General features: G+C 36.2%; 1 protein-coding gene across 1 annotated transcript in view; it reads right to left on the bottom strand.

Moving 5' to 3' along the window:
* Window positions 1-23268, bottom strand: part of LOC129257488 (uncharacterized) — a 51424-nt gene that overhangs the window by 15662 nt on the left and 12494 nt on the right. Inside the window, exons 2-20 of the mRNA XM_064095945.1 lie at window positions 20696-20899; window positions 19230-19463; window positions 16519-16761; window positions 15656-15892; window positions 14963-15208; window positions 13365-13487; window positions 12165-12287; window positions 11283-11405; window positions 10412-10534; window positions 9548-9670; window positions 9106-9228; window positions 7995-8117; window positions 6865-6987; window positions 6323-6445; window positions 5714-5836; window positions 4576-4842; window positions 1717-1845; window positions 759-1013; window positions 28-137 (exon numbers count right to left, since the gene is read on the bottom strand). Of these exons, the coding sequence (XP_063952015.1) occupies window positions 28-137; window positions 759-1013; window positions 1717-1845; window positions 4576-4842; window positions 5714-5836; window positions 6323-6445; window positions 6865-6987; window positions 7995-8117; window positions 9106-9228; window positions 9548-9670; window positions 10412-10534; window positions 11283-11405; window positions 12165-12287; window positions 13365-13487; window positions 14963-15208; window positions 15656-15892; window positions 16519-16761; window positions 19230-19463; window positions 20696-20899 (3155 nt within the window). The remainder of the gene's footprint in view (window positions 1-27; window positions 138-758; window positions 1014-1716; window positions 1846-4575; window positions 4843-5713; window positions 5837-6322; window positions 6446-6864; window positions 6988-7994; window positions 8118-9105; window positions 9229-9547; window positions 9671-10411; window positions 10535-11282; window positions 11406-12164; window positions 12288-13364; window positions 13488-14962; window positions 15209-15655; window positions 15893-16518; window positions 16762-19229; window positions 19464-20695; window positions 20900-23268) is intronic.

Below are 23268 nucleotides of genomic sequence, written 5' to 3'. Positions count from 1 at the left end.
AAAAATGGTTTTAAAATTCATACTCACAAAATTCTGAATTGTTGCTGCCGTTTGGACGAAAAGATCAGAGTTAGGATCTGCTAAGCTGTCTTCATATGTGAGGTCAAATGATGCGGTAACTATGTAATTTGTTACACCTGCATAACACAAATCAAATCATTGAAATGGTGATTTAAAGGATAGTGATGTTGATTAAAAATTAAATCTAAAATATTTGGTTAAGGATCGTTCAAAATCGTTCAAAACGTTCACGTTTGCCAATGATATCGATGGTCTCTTGAAATTAAATTAGAACGTAATATGTGATTGAACATAAGCAGGCTTGATAGAGCTGGTCTATATAACCTGGATACTACAACGAAAGATGAAACACCTGATAAATCATGGAAAATATATTTTACTAGAACCTGTGATACTAATCCTGTGTAAATAATGGAAGAGAAAGCTTGTTTCGGTTTTCAAAATTTAATTAATTAAATTTAATTCTTTGAGTACATACATTACTAGACAATTTTATGATTTCATAACATTTTCTCATGCGACAATTGCTCCTCCGGAAAATCCTAACACTAAGCTAAAATTAAGCCCAAACTTCAATTCTTGTATTGTACATCTTCAGAGAACTTACAGGAGGAGCAAATGTCGCGTTACCCAATTCTATATATATCCAGTATCGAAGAAATCTTTAGATAGTTATTTAAAGTAAAACAAAAATATTTTCTTCATTCATGACCTAATTATTTCTAGATTCACTATACCTGTCATTGTTACCAAGGCTGCATCAGTCTCCAACTCTTCCCCATCTTCTCCGTAACCTATGCAGGAGTAGTAACCTTGGTCCCGGGGAAGGGCAGGGGAGATGACAAGTGGCGACCGGTCAGTACTGTCTAAGAGGAGTTGCTCGGACTTTTTCCACGTGAAGCTCTCAGCGTTCTGGAAGGCACACGATAGGCTAATGCTGTCGCCGTATTCAATCTCCTGGGATGATGGGTGCTCTATCACCTCTATGGGTTCTTGAATAAAGGAAAACAGAAAAAATAAGATGAATTCAAACTTGAATTGGATCATTGTCATGAAATGAAGATTGGTAGATTTTGGTAGATACTGAGCGATGTGGTCTGGTGGTTCTAACTCTCGCCTTTGAAACAGAGGGTCATGGGTTCGAATCTAAGACATGGCGTCATTCGGCAAGAGATTGATCTAAGTTTTACTTGCACTCAACCCAGGTGAAGTTCATTGGTACCACGCAGAGCTATTAATTTATTGAATGCACCAAGCGCATTTAAGGAGCAGGAGCTAAAGCCATGAAGCGCCGTTGACTAGGCAACTAGATTAAACGTCGCCTCACAATTGATAGATATTATAAAGATGCAATATTGAAAAATACAGAAAAGAAAGAAAGGAGAGCCAATGAGAAAGAAAAATAGAAAGATTATATAGATACAGAAAAGGCGAGAGATTTAGAGAAGGGGAGGAGAAAGAAGGGAAGAAGAAAACGAAGGAAACAGAGGGAAAGATGGGGTTAAAAACGAGAGGGGAACAGTAAAAATTAGAAAATGATTAGGACAAGAACTTTTAAACTTTTAAATCGATGCGTTGGCGAATAAACTTCGGCACATGATAAGGAAAGAGTTTACATAAAAAAAGACAAAACACAGTTCGAGTTCACCTTATATCTGTAGTAGACATTCTTAATGTAATGTTGTAAGTACTAACCATTTTGAACCACCTTCGTATTGCAATTGATTCCAGTAAAGTCTGATGGGCATTCACACTGATATGAATTGTCTCCTGAAGTACAAACCCCTCCGTTCTGGCATGGCGACGAGAGACAAGGGTCAACAGCTTTCGAAGAAAGAAAGAAGAAAAAAAATCTTTAGAATGATATCATATTTTATCAAATGACATTGTTTCAGCTATCCCAGATTAATGAATGGGGTGATCATGATATATCTTAATAATCATACCTAGGTTTAACCTCAGACTAAACAAGAACAAGAACAAGAAATATTAATTTAGTCCAAACTTCTATGGAATGCTAGGTCTCATATTACTTCTTCCGTATTCATGGCAAAGATAATGTACCCCCACAATTTTGTTAGAATTCTTTGTATACCCATGATATCATAGTATTCCCATTTCATAACATATTTTTTTTAAACTGTTTGCTGCAGCCGCATGATAGAAATATTTTTAATTGGTGAAAGAGTGAACAACTAGCACTCCATGAAGAGTTGGTTTAAGTTAACCTAAAGCTAACTGAGAATGCCGACAGTGATGTTTTATTCATATTTACTAAGATATTCAATTTGTGAATATCCTATTTGCAAATCAAGTTTTAAAAATGTAATTAGCCACCTCAAAACCAACAATAAGACGCAAGGGAGGGGTTTTTCTGCAAATGCTCCCAAAATAGCTTCGCTTTTAAAAGTTAAAAATAACACTGTAAAAAGATTCATTATTTTTCTTCTTCATACTGACAAAATTTGAAGCTGTAAATTTTAATAAAAATAGAAACACAGGTTCTTAACACAATTTTCCCGAACTGCTTGCACATCGATTGAACTACGAACTACAAACCTCGTTATCTCCTCATTTTTAAGCTCTCGCTAAATTTCTTCTACATTTGAGCAAGTACTCGTGTGGTTTATTGCTGATCAAATTTCAGCTCATTAAAAGTCTCATAAGCTCATTAATAATTTCAAAAAATAATTTTTGGATGATTTATTGTTGGTTTCGGGATGGCAGGTGACAATTAAAACAAGCTAATTTGATTATCGAGACAAGCAAATTTGTCAAGAACAACCTTTATCAAAGAACTACTGCATTCGTATGAATTTTGAAGTGGTGAAAAATGGTTAACGTGTTTGCATCCGGGAGTAATGACGTCATTTCAACGAACATAATAATCACATAAGTGTATGATGAACAATAATGATTCCAAATTCAAGTTTTATTAAAGAGAATAAAAGAAATATTGCATTAATACACAGATAACGGAAGGAGCCATAACAAAAACACTTATAAAACACACATTGAATGGCAGACACTTCACAAACACATTAGTTTGGAATACACAACTACAGCTGCATTAATCAAAGCATTAAGTGTACGTAATCTATCTATACCATACCATAATAAACATAATATATATGTTTGCATAATAAATATCGTTCATGCTTCATGTTAACATACCCCGTGTAATACTTTCATCTGATTGCAAAATGAGGAAAATTAGTATTAAAGGTATAATCAGTTTAATATGTTCAACATTATAGATGAAAAAGGGCACTGTAATTTTACGGCGGCGATAACTGGTGGGCTTCAAATAAGAAAATAAGCAGTTTAAATGAATTATGCAATGAGCCAAGTGTGTTGATATGTCAGTGCGTACATTATGTTTTGTTAAGTATACTCGAAGCCCCCAGTTATAAACAACCATAGAAAGAAAACCCAAGCCGAGTTGTTCTAAAGAACGCTTTGAAATAAATTTAATGAAACCAATATGATCACCTTTGGCGGCTAGTGTAGACATGACATAGCACATAGCAGGTTATATCTTATGCTACGGTCACAAACACCTTTAAGATCGCCGCAGGGAATGGGAGGGGGAGGGTACTGGGTACAAGTACCCAGAAAATTGGGAATTGGGTACAAGTACCCAGGAAATTGCAGGAAATTGGCCGAGTGTCATCTCTTTTTAATGAGAATTGTTTCTCTGTAGACCCTGTTCAGAGTTGAAAACAATTTATGAATCTTTAATTGTCATTATTGCTCATATATCTTTAAAAGACAACGTTATCCCTTGATTCAATGGGAAATTTTCAATTCCTATTTTTTGCCAATTGCTTGTTGTAAAGGCAATTCTGGAGAATGTGCCCTGTACTTATGAAATTCTTGATCCGCCCTTTTTTAGTGTGACCAGTCTTTAACATTTCTTGCGACATGTCTGCTTTTTTAAAGAAATAGCATTAATATAATAGATCCTTTATGATTTGCAGTTGATTCACTTGACCTAACACCACGTAGTCTATAATGGGGAGATGAATTTTCATTTGAAAAGGTTAACAAGTGGAACGCCTCTGGCAGTCTCACCTGCACTACACGATTCAATATAGCAGCAATGCTAATTGAATAATTATTCACACACACAAAAAAAAATCACATGATAATTAAATACTTTGTTCGTTGACCCTAAAGAACCTTTGACCTTAGTCATGTGACCTGAATCTTTGGCAGGACGTTTAGTGATACACCATTATCTTTATATCCAAGTTTCATGAACTAGGTACATATACTTTACTACATTTCACAAACTTTATCTTGGTTAAGATTTCAATGTTGACGCCGTCGGAAAACCGGCGCCAATAGTCTCGTTCTTCTATGTAGGTGAGACCCCCAAAAATACAAATAGACAAATTATAACTTATACCAAATTGGCATCAGAATAAATGAGAATTAGACTAAGTGAAAATTGGAACAAGTGTAGTGTTGACCAAATGGCAATTAGACCAAATTGAAAGTAGACAGAATTATTGCTATTACTGCTAATCCATTTTCAACTCTAATCCTCACCTTCGCATGAAATGCCATCTCCGGCGTACCCGTCACCACATACGCACTCGTAGCTCCCAACCGTGTTTATACAGACAGCATTGACATCGCATGGCGTGATCGACGCGCTGCATTCATCGACATCAGCACACACGACCGAGCCGTCAACGCCGGTCGACAATGTGACGGTCTCGTAACCAGAACGACATTGACATGTATAGCTGTCGATCTCGTTGATGCACTCGGCAACGCTGGGGCATGGAGTGAGGGTTTCGCAGATGTCGAAAACTACAATGAAAATTGTTATTAAAAAACGAGGAAAAAGGATATAAACATGTATATATAATAAACATAATCTAAGTTTTCACAGTCATTTTCACATGTCGATAAAATCAACTCATGAAAATTTCTAGCACAAGAAGTTATATTCTATGATCATGACAACTTACTATTGGTTACTGTAGACTAAACGTAATATCTATCCTGTTTAAGCTATTTTGTTTTTGCTAAATCTAATTGCAGGACTAATAGAGAGATTCCAAGACTGGAATAAACATTCTGGGGATAAGTTCAGCGGGACAATCAGTTGTACAGAGAATGAAGCTTTTGATCTGGCTGATTCTATGCTTTTGATGGTATTTTCTCTTTATTTTTTCTCTTATATTTTGTGTCCCGTACGACCAGTACTATATATTGCTTTTAATTCAAATGTAGAGGATACGTAATCGAGTCAAGTTAAACAGTCGTGGTCATTGTTTCCCTGCTGGTACTACTTGAGGATCACCATCAATCAAGAAATTATTCTTCTATTTTCATTCAATTTTTTTTTTAATGAAGTCAAAATGTCCGTTCAAAACAGCATGGAATCGCCCAACAAGGTTATTTCATGTTTCAGTTCCTAGAAGTCTATCCTGGTCAAAAGAGCTGATAGTAAATATTATCAAACATAGACCAGTGTACCTATACTATTATGATTGAACAAATAAAATCGAGAAATTTAAAGAATAAATACTAAACGGTTTACTAAATACATTTCAAAGCGGTATATTACTTGTAAATTCTAGAAAATATCCAGCGATCACTCCATTAGAGCACTTTTAATTTTGTTTTTACTTGAATAAAGGAAGATTTTATTTTTATTGAGGAGAGAGTGACATACCTCCACAAGTAGTTCCATTGCCAGAATATCCTGGAAGACATTCGCATATGAATGACCCATCTGTGTTTATACATTCTGCATTCTCATCACAATCATCCTCCGCTGATGAACATTCATCAACATCTGAAATGCAAAAAGATTAGAACAAAAAAAGGATAAAAGAAAAGAAAAAGACACTTATCATGATCATATCAGAGGTGCATATATTTAGAGTATTGAGGTAATTTTTGCAAAGCTGAAGTTTAGATCGAAAAGTTGCCGATGTACAAGAGATTTGTTCAAATGTTCAAATTCAGGATTTTTTTTATTTTGAAAAAGAAAAAAGTGGAGTAATTAAATCGTTAACATGTACTACAGTTGTGTAAATGAAAACAGGTGAAATAACCTAATAATCATGGTTGATTCCTTTCGTGTTGCAAACAATTCGAAGTATACGGAAAAACCCTCTATGGACTTTGCGACAGCATTTTTATGGGGAAGAGTTTTGGTGAGTCTTTCCATAAAAGGACCTGTTTGACGTTCTATCCGACAAAACCTCTTTCATCCTACAGTTTCCATAGCAACGTTTCTTGGGATAATTTTGATTATATTCTTTTATGATTGACCTACCTTCACATTGTATCCCATTTCCTGAGAACCCTGGTAAGCATTCGCAGATGAATGAACCATCGATGTTAAAACACTCTGCATTATCATCGCAATTATGCTCGTCTGAATTGCACTCATTATTATCTGAAAATTGACGAGAAAAACCGTCATGCAACAATGAATATTGTTAAATCTTATACATGTATGTATACACCTAAACCATCTCAATTAGTTCTTCACTCTCCACATATACTGGGGGCCCGTTTTATAAAGTAGTTCGTAAGTTTCGAATGACTTTACGCACGACTGGTGACCCTTTCTTGCGCTATATGATATATCACTATGAAGCTGATTTATGTATAAGAACATGTACCAGTCGTTCGTAAAGTTGTGCGTAATTTTTCGAACAGCTTTATGAAACACCACATGCCTATTAGTAGGCCCCTCTCTCTACTGTATATATATATATATATATATATATATATATATATATATATATATATATATATATATATATATATTTATATACTGTATATGTAATGATTCCAAAAAAGATTACATACCGTCGCATGTAGTCACATCGCCTGTGAATCCTGTTAGGCATTCACAGACAAACGAGCCGTCTGTGTTTGTACACTCGGCATTCTCATCACATATATCTTGAACTAAACTGCATTCGTCAATATCTGAAGAAAAAAAAAATAAATACAAGTGAAAATTTAAGTTAACTGGAATAGAATGTAAGTGATTCTGAGACATCCACCCAACCTACAATCTTTAAGTAAGCCCCGGGGGGGGGGGGGCACTCGACCAAAAAAGTGGTAGGGGTGTGCCGCGGGCGAGGCAAAAACGGGGGCCTTGGAGCGGGCTTATTGTAAAAAGGAGGCCCTCGGAACGGGCTTCGGAACTACAAATGTTTGTGAAAACGGGGGTCCTCGGAACGGATCTCCGTATCTCTGTGAGTGCGTATGCATCCCTATGGAACGGGCAATCGTGCATGACGCAGCTAGCGCGGCCTCCGCCGGGTGCGCTCGGGCTTAGGCGATGGTCGAAAAGCGCTCTACGGCCGCTTTTCACCAAAATTGCAGCTCCTCGTAGCAGATCAATGCGACCGGAACGGCGTAACGAAAAATATGCGAAGCTTTGGAACGGATTTCTCTCTTCTTTTTTCTCGATAAGAAGGAAACGCTATGCCTTGGAGCGGCTTTCTTTGTTCTTTTTCTAAAAAAAGACAAAAATGCTATGCCTTGGAACGGAAATTTGAGTGCAAAAATGGGGGTCCCCTCCGCGGCACATACCCACTATGCATTATATACTGAGTGCCCCCCCCGGGAAGTAAGCGCCTACTTATTTATATATTCCTTTTATTTTCACATCTTCTTTGTGCTTGTAAATGCATTTTCTGCAAGAGCCAGAACGTTTTAACATTTTCACGCTTTAGTACATGGTTATTGCAAAATTGTGTGTGAGGGGGGGGGGGGGGGTCACTGTACACTCCCCTTTCCCCAGTTCCACTGCTCCTGCATTTATCCTCAACATCTTGAAGCAGCTTTAACATTTTAGAAGATGAAGGATTCTCCTATCTACTACCGCTACTATGTAACAATAATGATTATGTAATATTCTTGGCTGATGATATTCATAATGTCATAAACCAAAAGTCATATTTCTCAAATGACCCTAAGACACACACCATCGCATGTAGTCCCATCGCCTGAGAATCCTGTTACACACTGACATACGAACGAACCATCGGCGTTTGTACATTCTGCATTCTCATCACAGTTAGAATCACCTGAAGTACATTCGTTGATATCTAGAGAGAACCACAAATTAAATTATAATAATGTTAATCATAAAGGTAATATAATAACAATAAATGATAATTTATAATAATGATAATAAAAATAATAGTAATAATTAATAATCATCATAATAATTATCAGTAATAAGAAATTATGATACTATACTACTACTACCGCTGCTTACTACTACTGCTTCTACTACTATAACTACTACTACTACTACTACTACTACTACTACTACTACTTCTACTACTACTACTACTTCTACTACAATACTACTTCTACTACTACTACTACTACTACTACTACTACTACTACTACTACTACTACTACTACTACTACTACTACTACTACTACTACTACTACTACTACTTCTACTACTACTACTACTACTACTACTACTACTACTACTACTACTACTACTTCTACTACTACTACTACTACTACTACTACTACTACTACTACTACTACTACTACTACTTCTACTACTGCGACTACTACTACTAATAATAATAATAATGGGTCAATTTCCTGCCAAATCGCAATACGTGGCTTCAATTGTAACCTACAACCATGTGACTGACAGACGAGCATCAAAGCCACTAGACCACGGCGCCTTTACCTTCATTGCCGATAAGAATAGATTTTTTTCCTGATTCATCCGCATAATGCGATGTTTTTAATAAATGCAACCCTCGTCCCTATTATGTCCAATAATCCACCCCTCATTAGCTTTGGAAACATTTTTAACTAAAAAAATGCTTTCATTGTTTGTCATATCTTTATTGATTATCCCTCTAAAACTCAAACTAATTTGCTGATAAACAAATAAGAATGACAGACAGGACATGTGTTGGCAAAACAAAAAATGATAGGTTTATAATCCTGTTCTGCTGATAATGGTTAAAAACTTGTCATGTCATCGTAGTAAAAAAAATTCACATAATAATTCCTTACCTACAATATATATGGGACTTCAGACCATAATACAAAATTTACCTGTACACGTTGTTCCATTTCCCGTATAACCATCTCGACACTGACATTCAAACGCCCCAGCAGAGTCGACGCAATCCGCATTGATGTCGCACAAGTGATCGCCCGTGGTACATTCGTCAATATCTTTGAGGAAGTGAAAGGAGGATAAACGGGGCGAAAATAAAAGTGATTATGACCCTATTATGATTGTGACATGCGCATCTGGAAAAGGTATATTATTATCAAACGTATATCAATCCACCAATCAATAAATCAGTATCTTCTTGAAAGATGGTTGAAAACCGTTCGTCATCAGGCAATTAATCAGTCAATCAATATTTTTTTCAATATATCAATGAATGAATAAATAAATAAATCAATCTATCAATCAATATATCTATCAATCAACCGCTCCTTCTACTACTTTTTTCTCATTAAATTTATATATCAATATCAAACTTACTTGTGCACTGTATCCCATTTCCAGTATACCCTGACACACAAGTACATGTATACGATCCTATTGTATTATTACATTCAGCTAGTGGATGGCATTCTGATAGGTCCAAGTCACATTCATTGATATCTATAATAAGAAAATCAAAATATAACTAAATTTTTGTGCACTACTTTCTGTTTGACGAGAGAGGGCGTGTTCGTATTCTTTTCCCAGAATAAATAACATAATTTCAATGTTTTCTGTTTTTACGTAATAGATTTAAGTTATTTATAATAACAATAACATCATGACCAGCAGGCCTAATGATGCACCTCGTATTAGATAATTTCTAAATACATGACCATACATATTATTACTAATATTCATTCTTCTTCTTGTTATTATTTTCATCGTCATCGTCATCATCATCATCATTATCATTATCATTATTATTATTATTATTATTATTAGTAGTAGTAGTAGTAGTAGTAGTAGCAGTAGCAGCAGCAGTAGTAGTAGTAGTAGTAGTAGTAGTAGTAGTAGTAGTAGTAGTAGTAGTAGTAGTAGTAGTAGTTGTAGTAGTGGTGGTTGGTGAAATGTCACGACTCCAGAGAATTGTGAGTTTCAGCTTTACAATTCACAAAATTCCAGTAAAAGATTTATAACTAATTAATATTTCAAGTTTACTGGATTGAATTATAATATTCACGGACTTTCATTCAAAATATCTTACAATTATCCCTCTAAAAACTCATTCTGCTGAAGAAAATTACAGACAGGAAACGCCTTGGCTAAATGATTTCTTACACATATTTTGTTCTGTTGACAGCACTGTACACAACACATACATAGCCAATCAAATGCCAACCGATATACTGTATTATATACCTGTACAAGTCACTCCATTTCCCGTATAACCATCTCGACACTGACATTCAAACGCCCCATCAGAGTCGACGCAGTCCGCATTGATGTCGCACCCGTGGTCGCCTGTGGTACATTCGTCAATATCTAAGGGAAAGTTAAAATAGGGATAAATGGGAAGAAAATGTGATTATGACCGTATGTTCTGACATGCACATGAAGAATAGGTATATTATTATCAAACAAATCAATCCATCAATATTTGAACTATTGATCAATCAGTCAGTCAACTTATGAACGTATAATTAATCATTTATTAACTTGTATGATTCTGTTGTTTCGTATACATTATTCTTAAGAATGAGATCTAATTAGATGCAATTCAAATATTCAGCATATACGTGATAATAAATCATCAAGAAGCTAATTATTCAACCAATTACTTTATTCAACTTCCAATGTATCCTCTTGGAAGATGGTTGAAAACCGTTCGCCATCAATCAATCAATCAATCAATCAATCAATCAATCAATCGATCAATCAACCAATCAACCAATCAACCGATCAATCAATCAAGCAATCAATCAATCAATAAGTCAATCATCCAACAACCAACCAATCAATCATTCAATCAATCAATCAAGCAAGCAATCAATCAAGATATCAATCGATTAGTCAATTAATCAATATATCAATGAAAGAATGAATGAATGAATGAATGAATAAATGAATGAATGAATGAATGAATGAATGAATGAATGAATGAATGAATGAATGAATGAATGAATGAATCAATCAATCAATCAATCAATCAATCAATCAATCAATCAATCAATCAATCAATCAATCAATCAATCAATCAATCATTCAATCAATCAATCAATATCAAACTTACTTGTGCACTGTATCCCATTTCCTGTATACCCTGACACACAGGTACATGTATACGACCCTATTGTATTATTACATTCAGCTAGTGGATGACAATCTGATAGGTCCAAGTCACATTCATTGATATCTATAATAAGAAAATCAAAATATAACTAAATTTTTGTGCATTACTTTCTGATTGACGCGAGAGGGTGTCTTCTTATTCTTTTCCTAAAGTAAATAACGCTATTTTAATGTGAATTCTGTATTTACGTGATTGATACATTGATCTCATCCCATTCACGAAGTTTTAAAAAATATTAATAGATGTGATATATAAAATCCTGGTAATTCTATAAATAAAACGCAATAGCATCATAAACAGTAGCCCTAATGGTGCAAATAGGAAAATATTATTTATATACACATGACCATACTAAATGCCTACAATTATCATTATTATAATAACTATTATTATTTTTATTATTATTATTAGTAGTAGTAGAAGTAGTAGTAGCAGTAGTAGTAGAAGTAGTAGTAGCAGTAGTAGTAGTAGCAGTAGTAGTAGCAGTAGTAGTAGTATTAGTAGTAGAAGTCGTAGTAGTAGTAATAGTAGTAGTAGTAGTAATAGTAGTAGTAGGAGTAGTAGTAGTAGTAGTAGTAGTAGTAGTAATAGTAGTACCAGCAGCAGCAGCAGCTGAAACAGTAGTAGCAGTAGTAGTAGAAGTAGTAGTAATAGTAGTAGTATTAGTAGTAGTAGTAGTAGTATAGTCGTAGTAGTAGTAGTAGCAGCAGCAGCAGCAGCAACAGCAGTAGCAGTAGTAGTAGTAGCAGCAGCAGTAGTAGCAGTAGTAATAGAATTGAAAGTATATAGTTATATCATTGATATTATCATTAATCATCTCACCTTGGCATGTAAATCCATCACCCAAGTAGCCGTCCATGCACTGACATTCAAAACTACCGTCTGTGTTGACGCAGTCAGCATTGGAGTCGCAGTTGTGATCGTTCGTTGTACATTCATCGATTTCTACAAAGGGAATAATCAAGATTTAGTAGAATTCGTGATCGTCATTTTGTAGATAATAGAAATAAATTTTGGGCGAAAAGCGCATCACAATGTTTACAGCAGCCTCCCATGTTGCCAGAAATTAAACATGATATAAAAATGCTAATCAAGTCACCCATGCATAAAAGAGAATGACGGAGAGAAGGAAACGAAAGGAATATATGATATCTCTCACTTAATAGTACTAAGTAAACATAGTAAAGGGAGTAAAGTAAGATTTATTACTCTCTTTTATCGTTAGATAATATTTCAGAGATAAAGTTGCTGATTTCATGTTTTCTTTATCAAAATTTACGTGTTATTTTGTAATAAAACTAGGCCAATTAGGAGGTGACAAGAAATTTGCTCCTTTGACAATTACTCCGGGCTTCATTTCGTCTAAAATGTAGGGTTAGTGTTGCAATAGGATTTTAAGTTAAGTTTAAGGTTGGGTTTAGCAGTTTAGGGTAGGGTATAGTGTTAAACCCAGGGTTGAAGTTGGTCATTAGATTACAGTAGTGTGTGGAATTTAGAGCGGAGCATTTGTCGCTGGAGCAAATGTCATGGAACCAATTAGGCACTATGTTGTTGTTGTTGTTATCTTGGGTTTAGATTGAATGAGAATTAGCCTATAGTCCAAACGGCATTAAGATCAAATTGATAGCAGAGCATATGGGTATTCACGATATCTGCTTATATACCAGGAAAGTGGGAGATAAGATATTAAGTCATTAGCAAGTTTTAGCTCCACGACTCACGAAAAATTCAAGAACATAGAAATTGTATTGTCTAATACCCTGCACGACAATGAACAACCACGAAGTCTTTGTCAAAAATCGGTGAATCAAAACAGCAGTTTCGTCCTGGACTCTAGACAAACGGCATATTTACAATTTTTCGTCAGCTCTGAAACTAAGGACGAAACTGCTGTTCCGGTTCCACAATAATTTTTGACAAAGACCTCCAACGGCTCATTGTCATTTGACAAACATTTTCAATACATTTTCTATGTTCTTGAATCCGTCGTGCGTGGCGGGGCGATAACTCCTTTTTACATACCTAGGCAGGTGAACCCGTCACCGCTATAACCAGCATTACACTGGCACGTGTAGCCCCCTGGAGTATTGGTACATTCGGCATTCCCATTGCACTGATTAAACACAGTCTCACACTCGTCAAAATCTGCATTGGGAAAGATGGTATACACTTCATTCGAGCCTTAATACTCAATAAAATTACAAAATGTTTGCAAAAATAATTACTCCAATAAAGGGTACCTAGAAAATTATGAAATGTAAATCTTGTCCATTATTTAGGTGTCTATAGAACGTCTTAGGTAGATGTAGATTAAGCTTGCAACGGAAAATTTACGGCCTTGTGTAGGCTATAAATCAGGCCCATATTATACAAGATGGAGACACTTTAAATGTCTTTCAGAAGTCCTCAAAATCACTGAATCTCTGTGGAATGCCTCTGAAAACCCCCGAAAGACTGCTCAAAGACAAAAAAAACCCCAGCATTTTCAGCAAGATTACCTTAGGATCTTGCAAACGGCTGAACGTTTACCGAGAGATCAATAAGACTTTTGGAAGATAATCTGGCACACTACCAGAGATCTTTGAAAGGAACTGCAGTAACTCCGAAAAACTGATAGACTGATGAAAGAACTCTGAAAGACTTTCCAAGCACTTCTAGAAAAAAGACTGACCGATACTTTTCGTCTTGCTGAGTTAGACTCGTTCTACAGTGTTCTTTATAGTCTTCCAATAGAGTTTCAATTGTTTTTAGGAGATCTTGTATGCAACAAAAGATTTTTCGGCAATCTTTAGATGAAATTCACTGTTCTTCAGTGATCTTTCAAGAATCTCTCAGAAGCCTTTCAGTGATTTCCACAGAACATCTGAAAGACTGTCGAAGGATCATAGAAAGAAGATTTTTGACAGTTCATTGAGAGGCTGCTAAAAGACCACTGAAATGCCGTTTTGCCAAAAGACCGCTAAAAGACCATTTTGAGTCTTTCCAAAAATAGCGAGCCATTAGAGACCCCGATAACCACTAAAGCCCAGTCTGGAAGCGTCAAAGATCAATACGAGAGCATTGAAATTTCACTGAAAGGCTATTGTAAGGACCCAGTCTGTTTCAGATATTCACGGTCTCTCATTGGTCTTTCGGCTGTCTTGTTCTATCAGTAATTCACTGACTATATGTCGAGTCACTTTAATTGCCTACTGAACGTAATAAAAGCTTCACTGCTCAGAAGAGGTAGATAGTAAAAGCTCTTTAAGTATTGTTGTACACTATCTCTGATTCAAACAGCTCTGAGAATAACTAGGACCTATTATTTGGATGATAATCTACTTTAAATGCAATATCCCCCATATGGAACGTAACTAGACAATATGAATCTGCAAAATACAATAATTCTACGCTTTTTTTTCTTATGATTTCAATTTGAATAAGATATGGCACACGTTAGACGGGAGTCAACTCTGTTCCGAGTCAAAATGACTCGTTTCCGATTTGCTTTTTGACTCAGAATTGAGATTTTCAGCTGATGTCCAATACATTGGGAATCTGAGTCACTTTGAGTCCGAGGTGGCTCCATTCCTAGTCAAATTTGACTCCGCAGACAAAAAGAGTGAATTTAGAAGACTTACCAAGGACGGTCACCTGTAGGATGCAGCTCCCGATATTCCCGTAGACATCAGAGGCCGTGAACGTCACAGGTGTCGTGCCGATCGAGAAGACCGACCCGGAGGGGAAGTCGCCGATTGGTGTGGAGACGGGGTTCTGAGAGTTATCTGTCGCGGTGGGTTCCACCCACAGCACCGCTGTCGTATCTTGGTTGGGTTGAGCACTGACAACGATGTCATCTGGGCACACCAGCTCTGGAGGTTCCACGTCTGGTTGAAGAAAGAATCGTTAGTCGTCATTTTAATGCGCTGTATAATATGAAGCTAATTCAGACTTGAAAATTAATTTCTACTGAGGTGGGCACCATTGCAATTACTATAAGACATTAAACATACATATGCATGTATTTCGGTGTCATCAGCTTAATTTTCAGCCACTATTTTCTTTTCTTCTGTCTCCTCCCTCCCCTTCTCTCCTCTCTAACTCTCCTTGCTTTACCCCCTACTCAATGTTTCTCTTTTATAAATATTAATAGTGGATTTGCAATAAAACGATTACTTTAAAAGAATCTCAAATCTATTCTATTATGATTACCATAAAGACCTGCGAAAAGAGTGAAATATCACAATCACAATACATTTTTCGATGTCAAAGGTATTCCTAAATATTCGTAAATAGTTACGTTCAGGGAGTTCTCTCGGAGTTCTCTGAATTACCTAAGACTGTGATAACCACAGTACACTCGGCCAGGTTGCCCGCGCCATCCTTGGCACTGAAAGTGATGGCAGAGGACCCTATAACGAGTCTGACTGGGTATGCCTCGCTCTGGTTTATAAGAGGGTTGGAGTTGTCTTGGACAGTGGGTGGGGTGATCATTACGTCAGCGTAGAAGGCACCGGGATCGGTGGGGGTGGTGAAGTCCTCAGCACAGATGAGAGTAGGAGGTTCGACATCTGGAGAGTGAAGGGATCACTAAACATTAATTGTCTTATTTTTGTGAGATTCTTTTCTTTTATCCTGATGCAACAATTTGATTTGTGAGGAAACTTGTGAAAGTATAACACAAGACACTTACTGATACGGTCTCTTCGAGCTAAAAGAATTGCAACTTTGTTAATTAACATATTTTTTCTTCCTTCGTTGTTGCAAAGGAAAGCCTAAGTGTTTGAAAAAAAATACTGATGACTTTGTAGGTCTTATCAATAGTGTTGGCCTGATCAATGATGACCATGTTCTCGGTTATATATATTAACAGTACAGAGTAAAAACCTGTAATTAATCTAAAGACTGGCCGTTTATTTTGACAAATTCCTGATAGAAAGAAGTCCAGTTTTCCAGCTGGAGTCGGTGTATGTAATTGATATGACAAGTTACACTAGATAACGTAACTCCCTATGATGACATGTAACCTTTTACAAGTCTACCTGGTAAGGGAATATCTCGCCATGTCAACTTTTAAATCAACTTGGCACTAATATAAATATATCACGTAATGTTGTTAAGTCGACAATAAAATATATTGCCATCTCCTCACGTAGATGCTATATATAGCTACATAACTGAGGAATATAAACATTACCACGAACAACGACGACGAAGGAGCAGGTCCCGATGTTGGAACTCAAGTCGGAAGCAGAGACTTGCACTGTGGTCTGTCCAATGGGAAACTTTGTCCCCGACGGGTAGCTGGGACCGTTGCTGACGAACTGTCCGGAATTATCTTCGATCTCAATGTCATCCCAGGTAACCACTGCGTAGTTGAGTCCTGGATCGTTGGTGACGTTTAGTGTACCTAAGCAGGAGAGGCTAGGTGGCTCCGTGTCTGAAAGAAGGGGAATCATAGATATGCTTTAGAATATTAAGGGTAGATGGGGAGGGGATAGGGGCGGGGTACCATACTTCTGGACGCCTGGCCCTATAAGAACTTCACTATGTTGCTTTTGATTTAGCAAAATACCATCTATTACTGTTTATTAAGATGTAAAATGTTAATCACTTGTTAAAATTATTTTGAGAAATCTTAACACTTGCGATTCCTTCTTGAAAGTGTTTTTCCCTGGATATATACGGCATAACCTCTTAATAATATCAAATGAAACGATAATTGGTCGACTTGATAAAAATGCTGAATAGGCCCAACAATATTTGATGTCATTTATTTCAGAAAAAATGCAATTAGAATTATATTCCAATACATGCAGTGATACCTAAAAATCACTAAGGCTATAAGAAAAATAAATAATTTAAATCATATATTTAGGTATATTATGATCCACAGAGTCTTTCAAGTGGATTTCTGTGACATTTAAATGAATTTCCGGTGGAATAATAGTATAGACATGCAATATGTAGCAAAACAACAACAAAAAACGGTTGCAAATCGGCATGACTCAAATACAAAGTGTAATTCTTTAACATAAAACAGAAGAAAAAGTATTTGTAAATTTGGAAAAAAAACAATAAAACAGGGAATAAAAGGATAGTTTAAGTTATCAATCTTCGTTTTAAGACACACATTAAGAAGAAAATATAAAGGGATATCAAGCAAACTGTAAGCAAACGCCTAACAGAAAGTATACAAACTAAACTAATAGATCCTCACAAGTTGGGACTCAAAAAGCAATATTTTTTAATGATTAACTCAGGGGCGGCGGAGCAAAGTTGAAAGTGTGGGGCACAGGGAAAAGAGGGCACCTTTTCTTTCAAAAAGGGCACTATCTTAAAACAAAGAAAAAAAAGAATTATCTACAGTGGTGTAATGAGCCAAAAAAAATGTTGACATAATATTCAGAAAATAATATTACATTTTACCCTTCTCTCTTTCCTTTTCTCTTTTTTTTCTATCTGTGCGCCACTGCTTATTTACCTAACTCACATAATTCATGAAACTTAAGGCACGTAGGATTATTCTTACAAGTTTTTTTTCCTTTATAAGTAGTAACATATAAAAATGAGAATATTGTTTTCTTGTTTCAAAGGGGCACTCGTTCAGGTGAAAGGGGCAGAGAACATGTTCGTGTGGGGCACTTTTCTTGGGTAAAAAGGGGCTCTGATTCAAGAAGGGCACTTACAGGAAGGCAAGGGGCACTTGCTGACACATAGAATGGGTCCTTCTCAGGGGAAAGGGGCACAGTTCAACAGTACACGTACGTGAGGGGCATCTTTCTTGCATAAAAAGGGCACATTTTCAGTGCTTCAAAAAGTGGGGGGAGGCACTGTGACCTCCGCCCCCCGGATCGCCGCCTCTAGATTAATTGTGTATGTCAAAACCTTTTTAGCACTTGAGATTTCTCAATCCATATTTGCTTATCGCTTATGAACACCGATAGTACTTCAGATTTACATTTGTAGAGAATGATTTTTCCCCCAATATTTGACTTTTCATCTCTGGATAGAAGAGTTCGGAAATTTCATTCTTACTGATTTATATTTTGATTCCGTCCTTATAAATGACAACGAAAGTTTAAGATTCTCAACATTATAAAATGGATTATTGGAAGTTGTGCAAACAATTGAATATTCTTTGAAAAAGTACAACAATGCTTTTTCGTCTCTTGCTTGAATCGGTATCCATAAAATCAAGTAATTGCTTGAAAAGTAAACTCTTGTTAGCCACGGTAGATGGTAACATACCTTTAATATTTTATCTGATGCTAAAATCTAAAGCAAATGCTAGCTCTAAGTGAGTACTGAGTACACGTAAAGAATCTATTTAGATTAGTAAATTTAGGTATTTCCCTTGCCATAAGCTAGCTTTGCCCTTGGATTTGACAATAGCAGTCGCCATGGTCATGTCAATGCGAATAGATTTCATTTTTAATAGCCAAAGACATAGTGACATACTTTATTTTTATTTTTGATCCCCACCAGAATCAAATAGCTTCCTTATACACCCAGGTAGGAGGAAGCCGTCAATCTTCTTGGGGTATAGAATTGCTTTTAAAATGTTAAATTATTACTTTCTTTTAAAGTTATTCAAGTAAAGTCCACTTCTACTTTCGTGAACCTTTAAATTTGTGACTATTTTTTTTCTTAATGTAACGCTCAAGCAAAGAGCTCAAGCTCACATGACATACTTGAAGAAAAAGTAAGCAACTGCAGATCTCATGCGTATATAGGTTTTCAAGCAAAATCTTGCAAGCGATTTTTTTTTTTGTATTTGGCCTAATGTCTCAAACTAAACACAAAGTATTTTTTCGCTCTCTTTTTCTCTATCCTTAGTTTGCAACCTACTTATATCAACAACGTCTGTGCGACAAGAAAAGATGATGCTTTTGCATGCAAGAATACCTTCGACAGTAACAAACACAGAGCATGCAGCACTATTCCCGCCATCATCCACGGCCTCGAAGCGAACGACCGACACCCCGATGAAGACACGGTAGGAGTCGGGTAGGTTCAGTTTGATGTCCCCTGAATTATCCTCAACAACGGGATCGGCGATGATCACGGTGGCGTAGTTCAACCCTGGGTCGGTCGACGTCGTGATGTTGTCCTGGCACGAGATCGTAGGGCTGTCGATATCTGGACGACGACGGTGAGGGTGAGTGGGGTTGCAGGAGTGTGTGTGTGTGGGGGGAGTATTGAAAATAGAAAGCTCAAGCTACCACGCCCACAAATCATACACATTCGGACAGTGATATAAATTATCCATCAACAACATCTATTTTGCAAAACTCTAAGTGATACTTTCAGGAAGCGGGAAAAAGCGCATGCAAGCTTGAATAACACAACTGCACTGCAAAGAACAGCATGATTTCTAGTACTCTACTTTCAACAAACACGAACTTTGCTAATATTATTTTTGAAAATCCTTCAATTTATATGACTGCTATGATAATGTGAAAAGTTGATGTTTTCAAACCCATATTTTGGCAACAAAATATTGTCATTGTCATGATAACAATGACAACCCCTATATACTGTCTCTATAAAATATTAGTTTTTATGTTGTCTTACACCAACTAAAGTAACTTCATAATAGTAAATCAGTTTCATTTAAATTTGATCAAACAAAATTTTACAAAATTCTCATGCTGTCATGCATGCCGTTCGTAATTTCTAAATTTCATTCGAAACTTCACTTTGCTAGAAGCAATTACATGGAAAAGCGGTTTGCGACAAATACTACAGGAGAATGAAGGTTATGCGTTTTTTTGCCAGCTCAAAGTACCACAATTTCCCACAATGCTTTTCGAATCATGCCAATTATTTTCATTTGGCATCATGTTGGCCTCTTGTTCTCTGTCCGTCTTACGAGACTGTTGTCGAGAACAAATTCGACAAAACATGCAAAAGGATAGGTACGAGCAGGGGAGGGGGTTACTCCGATATTACATGCTTGCAAGCATAAATAGAGGCATTTAGAGGATAGAATGATGAAAGATTTTCATCCCTTTTCTTTTCGACCCTGCTCATCTTTCTTTATGTCAATCCCTACCATGTATATCCATTAATCTATCTGCATTCTCTCTCCGTTCAATCATGCCCATATATTAATCAATCAATATATATGTCTATGTATCCATCAATATTAATCAACATACTATCTATCTATCTATCTATCTATCTATCTATCTATCTATCTATCTATCTATCTATCTATCTATCTATCTATCTATCTATCTATCTATCTATCTATATATCTATCTATCTATCTATCTATCTATCTATCTATCTATCTATCTATCTACATGTATCTATCTATCTATATATCTATCTATCTATCTCACCTCTATCTCCCCTCTAAATCATACCTCTGCATGTCGGTGAGTTCGATGAGAATGTTCCGACGATCAAGCACGTCGTCGTGGCCTCGCCGTCCAGAATATACCCCGTCTGATCGCAGTCGTACGTGCACTCGGTGAGGGGTTCGACCTCGGACCCGGCTGCACAATAGTTAGGCGATGTCGTGTTGAGAGGAAACGAATAGGAGGGCACTGTGCACGTTCCTTCAGATTCTGTTAGAGTTAGGCAGAATGCTATATTAGTATGAAATACCTATATTCATTTCGACTTAACAAATATACGTTAGGCAGAATGCAATTATACAATTAGTGTAGATCATATTATATTCATTTCAACTATACGCACATGTAGTTTACTAAATAAAAAAAAACACGGTTGAAATAGGAAGATACAAAAAACATTTCACATAAAAAAATAATGAGAGAATATGCAAATCCGGTCAATCACTAAAAAAATATATATGCCTAATCATTAAATTCATAATACAACTGCCTTATCGTATGAATGCAACACTCTTCACAAATAAAAAATGTCTCATTCGACGATTGTTTTTACAATTCAATTTAATGTAAAGTCCATTTTCTTTTCCCATGGTTCATTTTCGTAAACACCATGAAAGCTTCAGGTTGAAAAGTTTAAAATGGGGACAGTCGTCTTCTAAGACGTTTCATAAGCGCGGAGGTAGTCCTCCGTGCGCTATATAAGCGAGTCTTTGTCCTTACAGTCTTTTAAGGACGTTCCACAGTTAAAGTGAAATCCATGTCATTTTCACCAAACTTTGCACATAGATACTTTAGAACCTTAATATTCGAAATATGCAAAAATTAACATAGGTCCATGTGCTTGATTTTTTGCTATAGAGCTTCAAAGTTCACCCAAATTGATGTTCTTAAAAATTGCGCATTCAAAAGAATTTGGCATTTTTAGACCACCCAAGATTACTACAATGAGTTTAAACCTCTATTACTCAGTCAAAATACATGAAAAAGTCATCGAATTTCGCAAGAGAGTTAATAATTGTATCGTTAGAATGGAGAATCTATTTATAGTGCTATTTGTTTGCAATTTTAAGTTTAACAGCACTGCCATTTCTTAAAAATTGCATAAAAGATAACAAAATCCCAATCTAAAAAATGTGAAATTTCAGTTACAAACTACAAACGTACAATAAATGCTGCACTTTATTCAAAATCCATGTCATTTTCACCAAAATTTGCACATAGATACTTTAGAACCTTAATATTCGAAATATGCAAAAATTAACATAGGTCCATGTGCTTGATTTTTTGCTATAGAGCTTCAAAGTTCACCCAAATTGATGTTCTTAAGAATTGTGCATTCAAAAGAATTTGGCATTTTTAGACCGCCCAAGATTACTACAATGAGTTTAAACCTGTATTACTCAGTCAAAATACATGAAAAAGTCATCAAATTTCGCAAGAGAGTTAAAGGGATCGTTTAACATTGTGAGAAGCTGATTTAAAAAATTCTCAAATTAAGATGAATTATGTTTATGAGTTTATGTACTTGTTCTAAGAAACCCTAGAAATCATCTTTATTTTGAATGAAAAGTTGTTAGTAGGTAGGAAAATGTGATTATATTAGAACTCGTCTACTAGACGATTTCCCAAATTACTGTGACATCCCGATTTGAAAATAAAATTGTATGCCTCCCTCTGCGTTGAGATCGTAACGGACACGCAAGCGAGAACTGTCAATCAACCAATAGTGAATGGGGGCAAGGCCGCTCCGGCCGGCATGCACTGAGAATTGTAAACATTACATGCAGCGCATGTTCTCTGCTGGCTCTTTTCTATAGTGCCTTGACGGTTCTAGTCGAAGCAGAGAAAGTAGTATGAAAGAAGAAAAACAGATTCTGATAGCGCAACGAAAGATATGTACAGACCATCTAAGATAAGAAAAATGCAGACTTACTGACTCCTCGCCGGGATGGTAGTAACGTGGCAAATTTGGGGCGATGTACTTTAATATTACATGAAGATAAAGCGAAAGTGTAGCACCAGAATAAAATATGTGCGATCCAGAACATCATACATGTACTTGAGAATAGAATAAGAACATGTGGTCTCTCGAGCTCTGCGTGTGTCGTGAGCTGAGGCATGGACCATGGCTAGCTGAGGGAAGGATGGCTTTATCCCATGCGTGAACGTTTCGTTGTTTATGTGGGTATGCAAATTACTTGGTATTACGTAAGACTCTTCCCATATCGCTCGAAAAATGAACATAATACAGGACATTCATTTTTAATTGTGCAGTCACATGATTATAACATTTCATTTATTCAAGACTGTTTCTCTAATGGGCCGAGCACCTTTTTGAGAGCAGTAGTCAAAACTTGTGTAGTAAATCTGCCATATTTTACTCACGTATGCACTCCCTTCCTTTGAACGCGAGGTCCTTTCTTCTTCTTCTTTTGCTTGACAAATTTTTGGCGAAATACCTTTAGATTGTAAATTTTTAGATGAAAACCTTTTTTTTTCTTTTCAAAATTTTCTCATGAATTGTGCCTCCTCCCTTTAGAAAAACCTGGATCCACCCCTGCACAACGTAAAGCTGCCCC

The sequence above is a fragment of the Lytechinus pictus genome, chromosome 3 (genome assembly GCF_037042905.1).
Source record: "Lytechinus pictus isolate F3 Inbred chromosome 3, Lp3.0, whole genome shotgun sequence".
NCBI classification, from domain to species: domain Eukaryota; kingdom Metazoa; phylum Echinodermata; class Echinoidea; order Temnopleuroida; family Toxopneustidae; genus Lytechinus; species Lytechinus pictus.
Note: the sequence above shows the minus strand (reverse complement) of the source record. Positions and strands in the feature narration are given on the sequence as shown.